The sequence below is a fragment of the Mobula hypostoma genome, chromosome 21 (genome assembly GCF_963921235.1).
Source record: "Mobula hypostoma chromosome 21, sMobHyp1.1, whole genome shotgun sequence".
Taxonomy (NCBI): domain Eukaryota; kingdom Metazoa; phylum Chordata; class Chondrichthyes; order Myliobatiformes; family Myliobatidae; genus Mobula; species Mobula hypostoma.
Window position 1 is genome coordinate 59,196,186 of NC_086117.1, and position 15,677 is coordinate 59,211,862.

The 15,677-nt window shown below is 46.2% G+C and overlaps 1 protein-coding gene across 1 annotated transcript in view; it reads left to right on the forward strand.

Moving 5' to 3' along the window:
• Window positions 1-7,491, forward strand: part of trmt2a (tRNA methyltransferase 2 homolog A) — a 63,533-nt gene extending 56,042 nt beyond the window's left edge. Inside the window, exon 12 of the mRNA XM_063074114.1 lies at window positions 2,583-7,491. Coding sequence (XP_062930184.1) covers window positions 2,583-2,712 — 130 coding nt within the window. The 3' untranslated portion in view covers window positions 2,713-7,491. The remainder of the gene's footprint in view (window positions 1-2,582) is intronic.
• The last annotated feature ends 8,186 nt before the right edge of the window (window positions 7,492-15,677 follow it).

Sequence of the window (15,677 nt, forward strand, 5' to 3'; positions counted from 1 at the left end):
TTTATCATTACTTAGTTTTTTGAAGCTTTTGTAATCTCTTCTTCTTGACTAGATTTGCAACAGCCTTTGTACACCATGGTTCCTGTACCCTTCCATCCTTTCCTTGTCTCATTGGAATGTATCTATGCAGAACCCCACGCAAATAACCCCTGAACATTTGCCACATTTCTTCTGTATGTTTCCTTGAGAACATCCGTTTCCAATTTATGCTTCCAAGTTCCTGCCTGATTGCCTGATAGCCTCATATTTCCCTTTACCCCAATTAAATGTTTCCCTAATTTGTCTGTTCCTATCCCTCTCCAATGCTATGGTAAAAGAGATAGAATTGTGATCACTATCTCCAAAATGCTCTCCCACTGAGAGACCTAACACCTAACCAGGATCATTTCCCAATACCAGATCAAGTACAGCCTCTCCTCTTGTAGACGTATCAACATATTGTGTCAAGAAACCTTCCTGAACACACCTAACAAACTCCACCCCATCTAAACCCCTCACTCTAGGGAGATACCAATCAATATTTGGGAAATTAAAATCTCCCACCTCAACAACCCTGTTATTATTACTCCTTTCCAGAATCTGTCTCCCTATCTGCTCCCTGATATCCCTGTTGGTACTGGATGATCTACAAAAAAAAAACACCCAGTCGAGTTATTAAGCCCCTTCTATTCCTAAATTCCACCCACAGAGACTCCCTAGACAACCCCTCCATGACTTCTTCCTTTTCTGCAGTCATGACACTACCTCTGATCAACACTGCCACACCCCCACCTCTTTTGCCTCCCTCCCTGTCCTTCCTGAAACATTTAAAGCCTGGCACTTGAAGTAGCCATTCCTGCCCCTGCACCATCCTGTAATGGCCAGAACATCATAGCTCCGAGTGCTGATCGATGCTTTAAGCTCATCCACTTTGTTCATAATGCTCCTCACATTAAAATAGACCCATCTCAAACCATCGGTCTGAGTGCATTCCTTCTCTATCACCTGTCTATCCTCCCTTTCGCACTGCCTCCAAGCTTTCTCTATTTGTGAGCCGACCTCCCTTTCCTCTGTCACTTTAGTTCGGTTCCCGCCCCCCAGCAATTCTAGTTTAAACTCTCCCCAGTAGCCTTTGCAAACCTCCCCACCAGGATATTGGTCCCCCTCAGATTCAAGTGCAACCCGTTCTTTTTGTACAGGTCACACTTGCCCCAGAAGAGGTCCCAGTGATCCAGAAATCTGAACCCCTGTCCCCTGTTCCAATTCCTCAGACATGCATTTATCCTCCACCTCAATCTATTCCTATACTCACAGTCACGTGGCACAGGCATTAATCCCGAGATTACTCCCTTTGAAGTTCTGCTTCTTAACTTCCTTCCTGACTCCCTGTAGTCTGCTTTCAGGTCAATGAGGTATTTCCCGGTTTGCAATCTGACTACAGTCTGCAGCTCCAGGAAGACCGTTATTCTGCGCTGCATTTTAAATTCAATCTACAATCCACATTCAGATCTGAAGTCTGGTTGCTGTTGAAATTAATATTTGCTATAACCCATATCTCCAGAATACGCCACAACTTGAAACCTAGCTCACAGTGTGACTGGGGACATGCAATCTGCACATGTTGGTATTTATTCATGGCTGTAGGGTGTTGCTGAGTTTTTTGCAAAGCTCGATTTGTAATTAAGAAGTGTGTCCCAGAAGGAAGAGCGCAGTTAACAGGATAGAAGTGTGATACTTCATATAATAGGATTAAAAACTAGGGATTTGGATAGATTTGATGCACTGACTTATGAAAATGCTGGCATAAAAATCATGAAAATGGGAACATTACATTCAATTAAAATATCCAAATCAGTCCAGGGATTAAAGAGTTTAGCTTTATTTTGTCACATGCACATCAAAACATACAGTGAAATGCATTGGTTGCATCAAATCGGTGAGGATGTGCTCAGCAGCCTACAAGTGTCACCATGCTCTGGCACCAACAGAGCATGCCCGCATCTCACTAACCTCTTTCGAATGTAGGAGGAAATCAGATTATTTGAAAATGTGGATCTGTGCGTTCATGAGTTTTACAAATAGTAAAGTTATTTAAAATAATTGTAATAATTTCATCAGCACATGCTCTTTGAAAATGCAGAATAGTAATTGTGATGCTATGATAAAAATGTAAGTGTTCTGTTTATTTTATTGATTGATTGAGATGCAGTGCAGAACAGGCCCTTACGGCCTTCTGAGCTGCGGCACCCAGCAACCCCTGCTTTAACCCTAGACTAATCACGGAACAATTTACAATGACCAATTAACCCTCGAATCGGTACATCTTTGGACTGTGGGAGGAAACCGGAGCTGGAGGAAACACAGGCAGTCACAGGCAATGGCGGGAATTGAACCCGGTCACCTGTACTGTAAAGCATTATGCTACACTACTGACTTCTTGATCTGGACCTTTGTTCTGCTGTTGCTAACCTACTCAATAATAGTGGATCTTTACCTTCTCAGGGATTGGGGATTCTGGCTCCAATATTGCAGGCTAAATGAACAAAGTTTTTAATAAATAGGACCAATATATTTTATGAATTTTTTTTGCTTTTTTCTCACAGCCTTTGCCGTGCCCCATCTCACAGAGTGAAGGGATCTCCTTTCCATCCTGTTAAGGCCTTAGCTGTCGATCTCTTTCCACATACAATGTATTATGAGCTGTTAATATTGTTTGAGAGAGTGGTGTGTTAGAACTGATCAAGGCTAAAGCTCATATGAATTCAGTAGTTTTAGCCCTACAATCAGGGAATTGTATGAATTATTTCAAATGGCATTTCTTGTATTGGTATTTTAATTACTTATTGTGCATAATGTTTTAACTAAAACAGTAACGTGACTGCAATCATTAAAAAACAAATTAGGATTTTTCTCGGAATTGTTTGGTATGTATTTCCCTCCTCATGTGAATTTATTGGAGCTCAATAAAGCCTGGTCAGTATTTCACGGTTTTGATTGTATTTTAATTTGTTTTCTATTATAGACCTAGAAACATAGAAATCTTACAGTACAATACAGGCCCTTCGGCCCACAAAGCTGTGCTGAACATGTCCTTACATGAGAAATTACCTAGGGTTACCCATAGCCCTCTATTTTTCTGAGCTCCATATACCTATCCAGGAGTCTCTTAAAAGACCCTATCGTATCCGCCTCCACCACCATCGCCAGCAGCCAATTCCATGCACTCACCACTCTCTACGGAAAAAAAAAACTCACCCCTGATATCTCCTCTGTACCTACTTGTAAGCACCTTAAAACTGTGCCCTCTTGTGCTAGAAATTTCCGCCCTGGGAAAAAGCCTCTGACTATCCACACGATCAATGCCTCTCATCATCTTATACACCTCTATCAGGTCACCTCTCATCTTCCATCGCTCCAAGGAAATAAGGCCGAGTTCACCCAGCCTATTCTCATAAGGCCTGCTCCCCGATCCAGGCAACATCCTTGTAAATCTCCTCTGCACCCTTTCTATGGTTGCCACATCCTTCCTGTGGTGAGGCGACCAGAACTGAGCACAGTACTCAAGTGGGGTCTGACTGGGGTCCTACATAGCTGCAACATTACCTCTTGGCTCCTAAACTCAATCCCATGATTGATGAAGGGCAATGCATCGTATGCTTTCTCAACCACAGAGTCAACCTATGCAGCAGCTTTGAGTGACCTATGGACTTGGACCCCAAGATCCCGCTGATCATCCATACTGCCAAGAGTCTTACCATTAATACTATATTCTTTCATCATATTTGACCTACCAAAATGAACCACCTCACACTTATCTGAGTTGAACTCTGTCTACCACTTCTCATCCAGTTTGGCATCCTATCGATGTCCCACTGTAACCTCTTAACAGCCCTCCACACCATCCACAACACCTCCAACCTTTGTGTCACCAGCAAATTTACTAACCCATCCCTTCACTCCTTCATCCAGGTTGTTTATAAAAATCACAAAGAGTAGGGGTCCCAGAACAGATCCCTGAGGCACACCACTGGTCACCGGTCTCCATGCAGAATATGACCTGTTTACAACCACTCTGTGCCTTCTGTGGGCAAGCCAGTTCTGGATCCACAAAGCAATTTCTCCTTGGATACCATGCCTCCTTACTTTCTCAATAAGCCTTACAATGGGGTACCTTGTCAAATGCCTTGCTGAAATCCATATACACTTCATCTACAGCTCTACCTTCATCAATGTGTCTAGTCACATCCTCAAGAAATTCAGTGAGGCTCGTAAGGCATGACCCGCCTTTCACAAAGCCATGCTGATTATTCCTAATCATATGCCTCTCCAAATGTTCATAAATCCTGCTTCTCAGGATCTTCTCCATCAACTTACCAACCACTGAAGTAAGACTCACTGGTCTATAATTTCCTGGGCTATGTCTACTCCCTTTCTTGAATAATGGAACAACATCTGCAACCTTCTAATCCACTGGAACCTCTCCCGTTCCCATTGATGGTACAAAGATCATCGCCAGAGGCTCAGCAATCTACTCCCTCGCCTGTAGCCTGGGGTACATCTCGTCCAGTCCCGGTGACTTAGCCAACTTGATGCTTTCCAAAAGCTCCTGCACATCCTCTTTCTTAATATCTACATGCTCAAGCTTCTCAGTCCACTGTAAGTCATCCCTACAATCACCAAGATCCTTTTCCATAGTGAATACTGAAGTAAAGTACTCACTAAGTATCTGTGCTATCTCCTCCAGTTCCATACACACTTTTCCACTGTCACACTTGATTGGTCCTAGTCTCTCACGTCTGATCCTCTGGCTCTTAACATACTTGTAGAATGCCTTGGGGTTTTCCTTAATCCAAGGCCTTCTCATGGCCCATTCTGGCCCTCCTAATTTCTTTCTTGAACTCCTTCCTGTTAGCATTATAATTTTCTAGCTTTCTATCATTACCTAGCTTTTTGAACCTTTCATAAGCTCTTCTTTTCTTCTTGACTAGATTTATAACAGCCTTTGTGCACCACGGTTCCTGTACCATACCATCTTTTCCCTGTCTCATTGCAATGTACCTATGCAGAACTCCATGCAACTATCGCCTGAACATTTGCCACATTTCTTCTGTACATTTCCCTGAGAATATCTGTTTCCAATTAATGCTTCCAAGTTCTTGCTTGATAGCCTCATATTTCCCCTTATTCCAATTAAATGCTTTCCTAACTTGTCTGTTCCTATCCCTCTCCAATGTTATGGTAAAGGAGATAGAATTGTGATCACTATCTCCAAAATGCTCCTCCACTGAGAGATCTGACACCTGACCAGGTTCATTTCCCAATACCAGATCAAGTACAGCCTCTCCTCTTGTAGGCGTATCTACATATTGTGTCAAGAAACCTTCCTGAACACACCTAACAAACTCCACCCCATCTAAACCCCTCGCTCCAGGGACATGCCAATCAAAATTTGGAAATTAAAATCTCCCACCACGGCAACCCTGTTATTATTACATCTTTGCAGAATCTGTCTCTCTATCTGCTCCTTGATGTCCCTGTTACTATTGGATGGTCTATAAAAAATACTCAGTAGAGTTATTGACCCCTTCCTGTTCCTAACTTCCACCCACAGAAACTCTGTAGACAATCCCTCCATGTCTTCCTCCTTTACGACCGTGACACTATCTCTGATCAACAGTGCCACACCCCCACGTCTTTTGCCTCTCTCCCTGTCCTTTCTGAAACATCAAAAGCCTGGCACTCGAAGTAACCATTCCTGCCCCTGAGCCATCCAAGTCTCTGTAATGGCCACAACATCATAGCTACAAGTACTGATCCACGCTTTAAGCTCATCTGCTTTGTTGATAATGCTCCTAGCATTAAAATAGACACATATATCAAACCATTGGTCCGAGCCCATCCCTTCTCGATCACCTGCATATCCTCCCTCTTGCACTGTCTCCAAGCTTTCTCTATTTATGAGCCAACTTGCCTCTTCCTCAGTTTCTTCATTTTGATTCCCACCCCTTCCAGCAATCCTAGTTTAAACTCTCCCCAATAGCATTAGCAAACCTCCCCACCAGGACCCTTTTTGTACAGGTCACACCTGCCCCAGAAAAGATCCCAATGATCGAGAAATCTGAATCCCTGCCCCCTGCTCCAATCTCTCAGCCACGCATTTATCCTCCACCTCACTCTGTTCCTATACTCACTGTCGCGTAGCACAAGCAGTAATCCCGAGATGACTACCTTTGCTTCTCAACTTCCTTCCTAACTCCTTGTAGTCTTAAACATAGAAACATAGAAAACCTATAGCACAATACAGGCCCTTCGGCCCACAAAGTTGTGTTGAACAGGTCTTCTTTCAGGACCTCCTCTCTTTTTCTGCCAATGTCATTGGTACCAATATGTACCACGACCTCTGGCTGTCTTCCTTCCCACTTCAGGATATCTTGGACGCGATCAGAAACCTCCCAGACCCTGGCACCTGGGAGGCAAACTACCATCCGAGCTTCTTTTGCTGTCTGACCCCCTAACTATTAGAGTCCCCTAATACTGCCATTCTCTCTTCCTTTCCCTACCCTTCTGAGCCACAGGGCCAGACTCTGTGCCAGAGGCGCAGCCACTGTTGTTTCCTCAGGTAGGCCGTTCCCCCCCCTACAGTACTCAAGCAGGAGTACTTATCGTCAAGGGGTACAACCACAGGGGAACTCTCTGGTGTCTGATTCCTGCCCTTCCCTCTCCTGACTGTTACCCACTTACCTGTCTCCCCAGGCGCCGGTGTGACTACCTACCTATAGCCACTCTCTATCACATCCTCATTCACCCTGACCAGATGAAGGTTATCGTGCTGTATCTCCAGTTCTCCAACACGGTCCCTAAGGAGCTACAGCTCGACGCACCTGGCGCAAATATGGCCTTCCAGGAGGCTGGGATTCTCCCAGACCGCCCACATCTGACACCAAGTACAGAAAACCGGCCTCATACACATTCTTCCTGTCTGTTTTCTACACAGGCAACCTACCTCACCTCGACCCGTTAATGCCTAAGTCCTGTTGAGCCAAAGCCTTCCTACTCTGTCTCCCTCTATATATAATGAAATGGAAGTAAAACACAAGACCATAAGATATAGATTTCATCATGACTAATCAATTTCCCTCTCTGCCCCAATCTCCTGACTTCTCCCTGTATCTCTTCATGCCCTGACTATTCAAGAATCTATCAACCTCAGCCTCAAATATACCCAATGACAGCTGCCTGTGTAAGGAGTGTGTGTATGTGTCTGTCTCTCTCTCTCTCTCTCCCCTCCCCTCTCTCACTCTCCCTCTCCCTCTCCCCCCCTCTCTCTCCCTTCCTCCCTCCACCGTGGTTGGTCCCAGGCGGGGGATCGAGGTGGTCGGAGGGGATCGAATGGTGGAAAGAAGACTCCGTTAATTGAGCTCCAACGGTTGTGCACGAAGTAGTTGAACTTTGATAAGTTTGGCGACTTTTACTTTTCTTTTATATTTTATCTCTATTAATTACATGGTTCCAGTAAGATCTATAAAGTGTAATCATTTAATCACATATGGTGTATTGTCTGTTATTTGGCGTGGTGGGTACATCACACAACATCCACACAAACTTGATTACCCAGTTTGGCAGGGCCGAAGGTTGCTCCCCCTAGACGGAAGCGAGTTGAGCGAGCCTGAGGCCTACCGGGAGCTACATCTGGGGGCTCACCTGGGATTGCTGGTTATTACTGCATGCATGTTGGGTGGGGTGGATGTTGGTACCCCTGAGGTATTTGTTCAAGTTCAGAATAGCGCTGACGAGTTGGTGGTGGGACTGCCAGTGTCTATTGGTGCCCCAGGTGAGGCGGGACCATGGGCTGTCCATACTGTTGGGAGAGAGAGGAAAGAGTGGTCTGATTCGGAGGTAGTGTCTGCGAATAAATGTTCCAGCTGTAGCAGGCTCCGCCTGGCTTTTGGGATATTGTCCACCCCTAAAGGAGCGGAGGCGTATGAGATGTGGGCGGAGCGGATCTCTCAGTTGTTAGATGAGTGGCAGTGCTCGGTTGAGGGAGAGCGACAGGGATTGGTTGAAAGTTTGAGTAGGCGGGCTGTTGACGGTGTTAGAAATGTCAGCGTCAATTACCCATAGTGACAGCTGCCAGTTATCTGAAAGCAAGGAAGAATGGGTCTGGTTCGACTGGAAGTAAAATGCAGCGCCTGGGGGGCTTTCCATACCTGTGTCAGGAGATTGGGGAAAAGCTTTCAGTGTATCTTCTCTGGCTAGGAGGGCAGCTAAATTGCTTGCAGTGCCAGGGGGATCATTTCAGGGGATCAGCCCCTCCTTCAGTTGTTCAGCTGATCAGAGAGGTGTCGGGAAACTTAGCGGAGGCCCAGTGGGGGAACGGCTTGGGGTCTCTGGGGGAGCACGTTCCCAGCAATGTTCCAAAGAACTTCCGAAAGGAAAAGACCCTATTCCTGAAGGCTTAGAGGGACCACACCCCTGTGTATCGTTACGGATAGATGGAAGCTATGCTAAAGCCATCCTCGACACCGGGGCGCAGGTCAAGTTGTTGTACAGTTCGTTTTACAACCGGTTTCTGAAGCATTTACCCTTGACAACATTAAGGGCACTGGAGCTTTGGGGTACCAGTGCCAGTGATTATCCAGAAGATGATTATTTGTCAGTGAAACTGGAGTTGATGGGGACATTGTCTGTGCACCCAGTGTTTCGAGCTGCTTGTGAGGACGTGTGTAGCAGCCTTGGGCCAGTACCGAATTTAAACGAGAGCCGATTGTGGTACGGCCTGGGGAAAGTATCTGAGGGTGAGACCCTCTTAGTAGACGGTCCGAAATACCATGAGGGAGGGGAGTTGACCACTGAAGACACCTCGGTGAGAGAGAGAGGTCGCGGCGACTGGACCCTGTAGCTGTGGAAGACGATAGCAGTGTGTGTGTGGATTATAGGACTCTTAACAAGGGCACTGTCATTGACCAGAATACGGTCCTGAGGGCTGGAGACGCTATGGTCTGTTTGTATGGTGAGACATGGTTTAATGTGCTGGATCTGAGGAGTGGATGTTGCCAGATCCCAATGAGTGAGGCCAACAAGGAGAAGACAGCCGTTATAGGTCCCCTAGGATTCTTCCGATCTGAAAAGATGCCACAGGGCATATCCGGAGCCCCTGCAACCTTCCCATGGGGCAGGGGGAAGACCATGGGGGATGTGGAGGTGTTTGGAGTTTTGACGTACGTGGATGATCGCCTAGGGTTTGGATTCGCCTTGGGGGACGATGATGTGAGACGTGTGCCGGAGCCCGGGACAACCATTGAAGAATTGGAGTTCACGCTCACCAAAGTGGAGACGGGAAAATGTAATTCCGAGCTGAAACTGCGGTCTTGTACTGATGAATTAATCCAGAGAGACGAAACCATGACCAACCTTCGAAAGGATCAGCAGAAACTCAAGAAATCGATCCAGAACAGATCGGAAGAAGCTGGTGGTGTAATTGCATCCCAGGTGGAGATGGACGTGAAGCGTGAGTCAGAACTGCTGAGACTGCGGGGAGAGTTGGAGGAGTCAGAGGAGAAGCTGACGTCTCGACTGCAGGAGGCTGAAGAAGCAGCCCAGGCCAAGTGCTTCAGTTTAGAGAAAATCAAACAGCAGCTACCGATCGAGGGAATGAGGAAGAATATGGATTCGAAGGATGATGTGCAGGATGTGTGGTACCTGCTGCCTTTTGCTAACTTCCCCTTGATTGAGGAAGAGACTTTTGGCCCTTCTCCCACTGAGTCAGGTGTAGTGGGGAGGGCTAGCTGTGGGCAGCCTGGGTTACTGCAGGGCCCTGAGGGAAAAGAAGCGGGGCCCCAGACACGGGACACGGGGCTCCAAAGTGCAGTGGGGGCATGAGTGAGAGATTGAGAGAGGAGTTGGCAAACAGACCCGAGGTATCCCCAGTAGTGTCCGAGCCTGAAGGGTTTAGGTGAGGGGGTATGGAGGTCTCGGAGGATTAGGAAACTCCCAGATAGGTTGGCCTATATAGCGCCCGGGGAACTATGTAGAAGGTCTACTGTTTGGGGAGCAATGTGACTGTTTGTACCTGGATTGGGTTTTTGTGTCTGCACGAATGGTTGGCGGTTATTTAGAAGTTATGAGGACATGACTTTATTTGGTGGGGGGAGTGTGTAAGGAGTTCTCTCTCTCTCTGCTTGTTTGGGTTATATTATTGAGAAGGAACGAACCAAAGCTCAAAGCTCTACGCTTCTTTTTGGATTCCAGACCTAATCAGTTCCCCTCTACCACCACTCTGCTCCGTCTAGCAGAATTAGTCCTTACTCTTAATAATTTCTCCTTTTGCTCCTCCCATTTCCTCTAAACTAAAGGTGTAGCTATGGGCACCCGTATGAGTCCTAGCTATGCCTGCCTTTTTGTTGGGTTTGTGGAACAATCTATGTTCCGTGCCTATTCTGGTATCTGTCCCCCACTTTTCCTTCGCTACATCGACGACTGCATTGGCGCTGCTTCCTGCACGCATGCAGAACTCGTTAACTTTATTAACTTTGCCTCCAACTTTCACCCTGCCCTCAAGTTTACCTGGTCCATTTCTGACACCTCCCTCCCCTTTCTAGATCTTTCTGTCTCTGTCTCTGGAGACAGCTTATCCACTGATGTCTACTATAAGCCTACTGACTCTCACAACTATCTGGACTATTCCTCTTCTCACCCTATCTCTTGCAAAAACGCCATCCCCTTCTCGCAATTCCTCCGTCTCCGCCGCATCTGCTCTCAGGATGAGGCTTTTCATTCTAGGACGAGGGAGATGTCTTCATTTTTTAAAGAAAGGGGCTTCCCTTCCTCCACTATCAACTCTGCTCTTAAACGCATCTCCCCCATTTCACGTACATCTGCTCTCACTCCATCCTCCCACCACCCCACTAGGAATAGGGTTCCCCTGGTCCTCACCTACCACCCCACCAGCCTCCGGGTCCAACATATTATTCTCCGTAACTTCCGCCACCTCCAACGGGATCCCACCACTAAGCATATCTTTCCCTCCCCGCCTCTCTCTGCATTCCGCAGGGATCGCTCCCTACACAACTCCCTTGTCCATTCGTCCCCCCCATCCCTCCCCACTGATCTCCCTCCTGGCACTTATCCGTGTAAGCGGAACAAGTGCTACACATGCCCTTACACTTCCTCCCTTACCACCATTCAGGGCCCCAAACAGTCCTTCCAGGTGAGGCATCACTTCACTTGTGAGTCGACTGGGGTGATATACTGCGTCCGGTGCTCCCGATGTGGCCTTTTATATATTGGTGAGACCCGACGCAGACTGGGAGACCGCTTTGCTGAACATCTACGCTCTGTCCGCCAGAGAAAGCAGGATCTCCCAGTGGCCACACATTTTAATTCCACATCCCATTCCCATTCTGACATGTCTATCCACGGCCTCCTCTACTGTAAAGATGAAGCCACACTCAGGTTGGAGGAACAACACCTTATATTCCGTCTGGGTAGCCTCCAACCTGATGGCATGAACATTGACTTCTCTAACTTCCGCTAGGCCCCACCTCCCCCTCGTACCCCATCTGTTACTCTTTTTAATGCACACATTCTTTCTCTCACTCTCCTTTTTCTCCCTCTGTCCCTCTGAATATACCTCTTGCCCATCCTCTGGGTCACCCCCCCCCCCGTCTTTCTTCCCGGACCTCCTGTCCCATGATCCTCTCGTATCCCCTTCTGCCTATCACTGGTCCAGCTCTCGGCTCCATCCCTCCCCCTCCTGTCTTCTCCTATCATTTTGCATCTCCCCCTCCAGCTTTCAAATCCCTTACTCACTCTTCCTTCAGTTAGTCCTGACGAAGGGTCTCGGCCTGAAATGTTGACTGCGCCTCTTCCTATAGATGCTGCCTGGCCTGCTGCGTTCACCAGCAACTTTGATGTATGTTGCTTGAATTTCCAGCATCTGCAGAATTCCTGTTGTTTGCGTCAATTGGGATAGATGTTATTCTTTCTTCTGTGTCTGTAAGCTATTGTGTTTCAAAGATTTTGGCGTGGAAGGCATGATGGGGACAGAAAGAGGAGACACGATGCTGTGACCCTGGGCAGGAGTCTGAAGGGTCTTCGGCGAGGAAGGGAGATGAAGACAGACTCGTGTGGAGCATCTGGTCGACCACCGTGGTTGGTCCTAGGCGGTGGGTCGAGTTGGTCGGAGGAGATCAAATGGTGGAAAGATGACCCCCATTACTAGAGCTCCAACTGTTGTGCATGAAGTGGTTAAACTTTGATAAGCTTGGCGCCTTTTACTTTCCTTTTATATTTTATCTCTATTAATTACATAGTTCCAGTAAGATCTATAAAATGCAATCATTTAATCACATATGGTGTATTGTCTGTTATTTGGCGGGGTGGGGTACATCATACAGCATCCACACAAACTTGCTTACCTAAGGAGGGGAGGAGAAGATGGCGGCGCAACGCAGCACACGCGGCCGCTCCAAACTGAAATCGTATTTGTTAAATAGGGGCCGTGCACAATCCTGATTTGATGGAAGTGGACGTGAGAAGCACAGAGGAACATCTGGAGAAACTTCTGAAATGCCCGCTTCGCTGCCGCTGCTACTGTGCAATCGAGAGTCTCCGGAGGGGAAAGCCCCAAATCCATGGCTTTGCATATTGCCTGTTGCCGGGGCCAGGGTCGAAGTGTTCAGCAACGATGGTGCTCGGTGTCGGAGGCTCGAAGTTTTCGGGTGGACTCAGAGTCGGACTCTGATCAGGTGCTTCCAGGATGCTGCATCAGCAAGTTTGCAGTGCTGGAAGCTCATGGCAGGGAAAGTTTCTCTCTTCAACCGTCTGCGTGAGATGATGGGACTTTCGAGAGACTTTGAGACTTTTTTTCCTTCATCAAATTACGGTTTGTTGTAACTTCGCACTGTTGTAATTATATGTTATAATTATGTGGTTTTTGACAGTTTTTTTTAGTCTTGGTTTATCTTGTGTTTCTGTGATATCTTTCTGGAGGAACAAATTGTACCATTTCTTAATGCATGCATTACTAAATGACAATAAAAGAGGACCGCGTGTCCTCATAATCTAATCTAATCTAACCCAGTTTGGCAGGGCCAAAGGCTGCTCCCCATAGATGAAAGCGAGCTGAGCAAGTCTGAGGCTTACCAGGGGGCTACATTGTGTCACAAATTCCACAGATTCACCACTCTCTGGCTAAAGAAATTCATCATCTCTGTTCTAACTGAACATCCCTCTATTAGGCTGCATCTTCTAGTCCTAGACTCCCCCACCATAGGAAACACACTCTACATATCCACTCTTGAGGGTTTCAATATTTGATAGGTTTCAATGAGATCCACCTTCATTCTTCTGAATTCCAGTAAGTGCAGGCCCAGAACCAGCAAATGCTCCTCAATCCTGGAATCATTTTCGTGAATCTCCTTTGGGCTCTCTCCAATGCCAGCACATCCTTTCTTAGGTAAGGGGAACAAAACTGCTCACGATACTTTCAAGTGAGGCCTCACCAGTGCCTTAAAGCCTCGACATTAGAATTTGCAATACTTGTTAGCCAACTCATTGGAAGATCTTCCTTGCTTTCTAAATAGTGAATAGGGTCTTTTTATTTAGATTTAGATGATCTTTAACATATCGAAATGCATGCCAGCTGTGGTCATGGAACTCGAGTCCATGGAGACGATTCAGAGTGAAAGTAACTGTTGTCGCCGATAATAAGATAACTGGGCCTAGAACACCTGTACTTTATGTCTCAGGCATTAGTTTTATTTTACTTTTGCACAAGGAGGACAGCATGGGCCTGTCACCCACACTGTTCTGAAGTCTAAACAGAAAACTGCTACTTTTGTACAGAATTGGCTGTACTAATCGCTTACAGATATTCATCATTGTAAATTATATATGTTTGGATTCCTTACTCGCAAGATCAGTTTCCATTCACAAGAGGTGTCAATTGAAACTTTGAGGAGACTGTCAATAATATTTTGAAGTTAGTAAAGACAATAGAGCCTTAGCTGTTGGGTATGTTTCACATCCTTCTGCTATCTGTCTCCAGCACCCCCTAAGTCTCACCTGTTAGGCTTGAGTACACACTGCCGCAGACAACCCAGCCCATCTTATCTGCCGTAAGCAGAGGAGTCTCCGGCAGTCTGATACTTAACCACAATTACCCCAGGCTATCCTTGCTTAAACCACAACTTCAACACTCAGCAGCTGGTGCTTCCTACCAATCTGGCTGAGGAACATTATCAAACCATATATCACTTTCTTCCAATTCACTTAATGTTTAAACTTATGACTGTATATAAATGATTTACATGATGGAATAGATAGCTTTGTTGCCAAGCTTGCAGATGATATGAAGATTGTTGGAGGGGCAGGTAGTGCTGAGGAAAAAGGTAGGATGCAGAAGGACTGAGACAGATTAGGAGAATGGGTAAGAAAGTGGCAAATGAGATAAATCCAATGTTGGAAAATGCATGGTCATGTACTTTGATAGTAGAAATAAATGTGCAAACTATTTTGTAAGTGGGGAGAAAATCCAAAAATCTGAGATGCAGAGGGACTTGGGAGTCCTTGTACAGAACCCCCTAAAGGTTAACTTGCAGGTTGAGTCAGTGGTGAGGAAGGCAAATGCCATGTTAGCATTCATTTCAAGAGGTCTAGAATACAAGAGCAAGGATGTGATGCTGAGGCTTTAAGGCACTAGTGAGGCCTCACCTCGAGTATTGTGAACAGTTTTGGGCCCCTCATCTTGGAAAGGGTGTGCTGTCATTGGAGAAAGTTCAGGAGGTTCACAAGGATGATTTCAGGAATGAAAGTGTCATCATATGAGGAACGTTTGATGGCTCTGGGTCTGTACTCCCTGGAATTCAGAAGGATGAGGAGGGAATCTCATTGAAACCTTTTGAATGTTGAAAGGCCTAGACAGAGTAGATGTAGAAAGGATGTTTCCCATGGTGGGAGAGTCCAGGACAAGAGGGCACAGCCTCAGGATAGAGGCGCCCTTTCAGAGAAATTTCAAAGGGTGGTGAATTTGTTGCCACATGCAGCCGTAGAGGCCAGGTCATTGGGCATATTTAAGGCAGAGATTGATAGGTTCTTGTTTGGACATGGCATCAAAGGTTTTCGGGGAGAAAGCCAGGAACTGGGGCTGAGGAGGGGAAAAAAGCCAAAATTGAATGGCAAAGCAGACTCGATGGGCCAGATGGCCTAATTCTGCTCCTACGTCTTATAGAACATAGAATAGTACAGCACAGTACAGGCCCTTCGGCCCAATGTTGTGTCCACCCTTAAACCCTGCCACCCATATACCCCCCCACCTTAAATTCCTCCATATACCTGTCCAGTAGTCTATTAAATTTCACTAATGTATCTGCCTCCACCACTGACTCAGGCAATGCATTCCACACACCAACAAATTATTATTATTTATAATTCTCTGATAGTTTGACATTCCAGCCATTCAATTATTAGACTGTAAAAACCTTGCCACCACTTCAGTAGGATCCTGTTGTTACCCAATATATTTAGGAAAGTCAAGTATTGAAGTGTAAAATATAAAGCACTTCAGCTCTTGTCAAAGAATTGCACAAATCAGTTCGTTTGGACAATAGGGTTTCTTTTGTTAATGGAAGACTAGAGATTCCTAAAAGATATCATTACAACTGTGTACAAGGTTTATAGCAACTTCCTGGAACAAGATT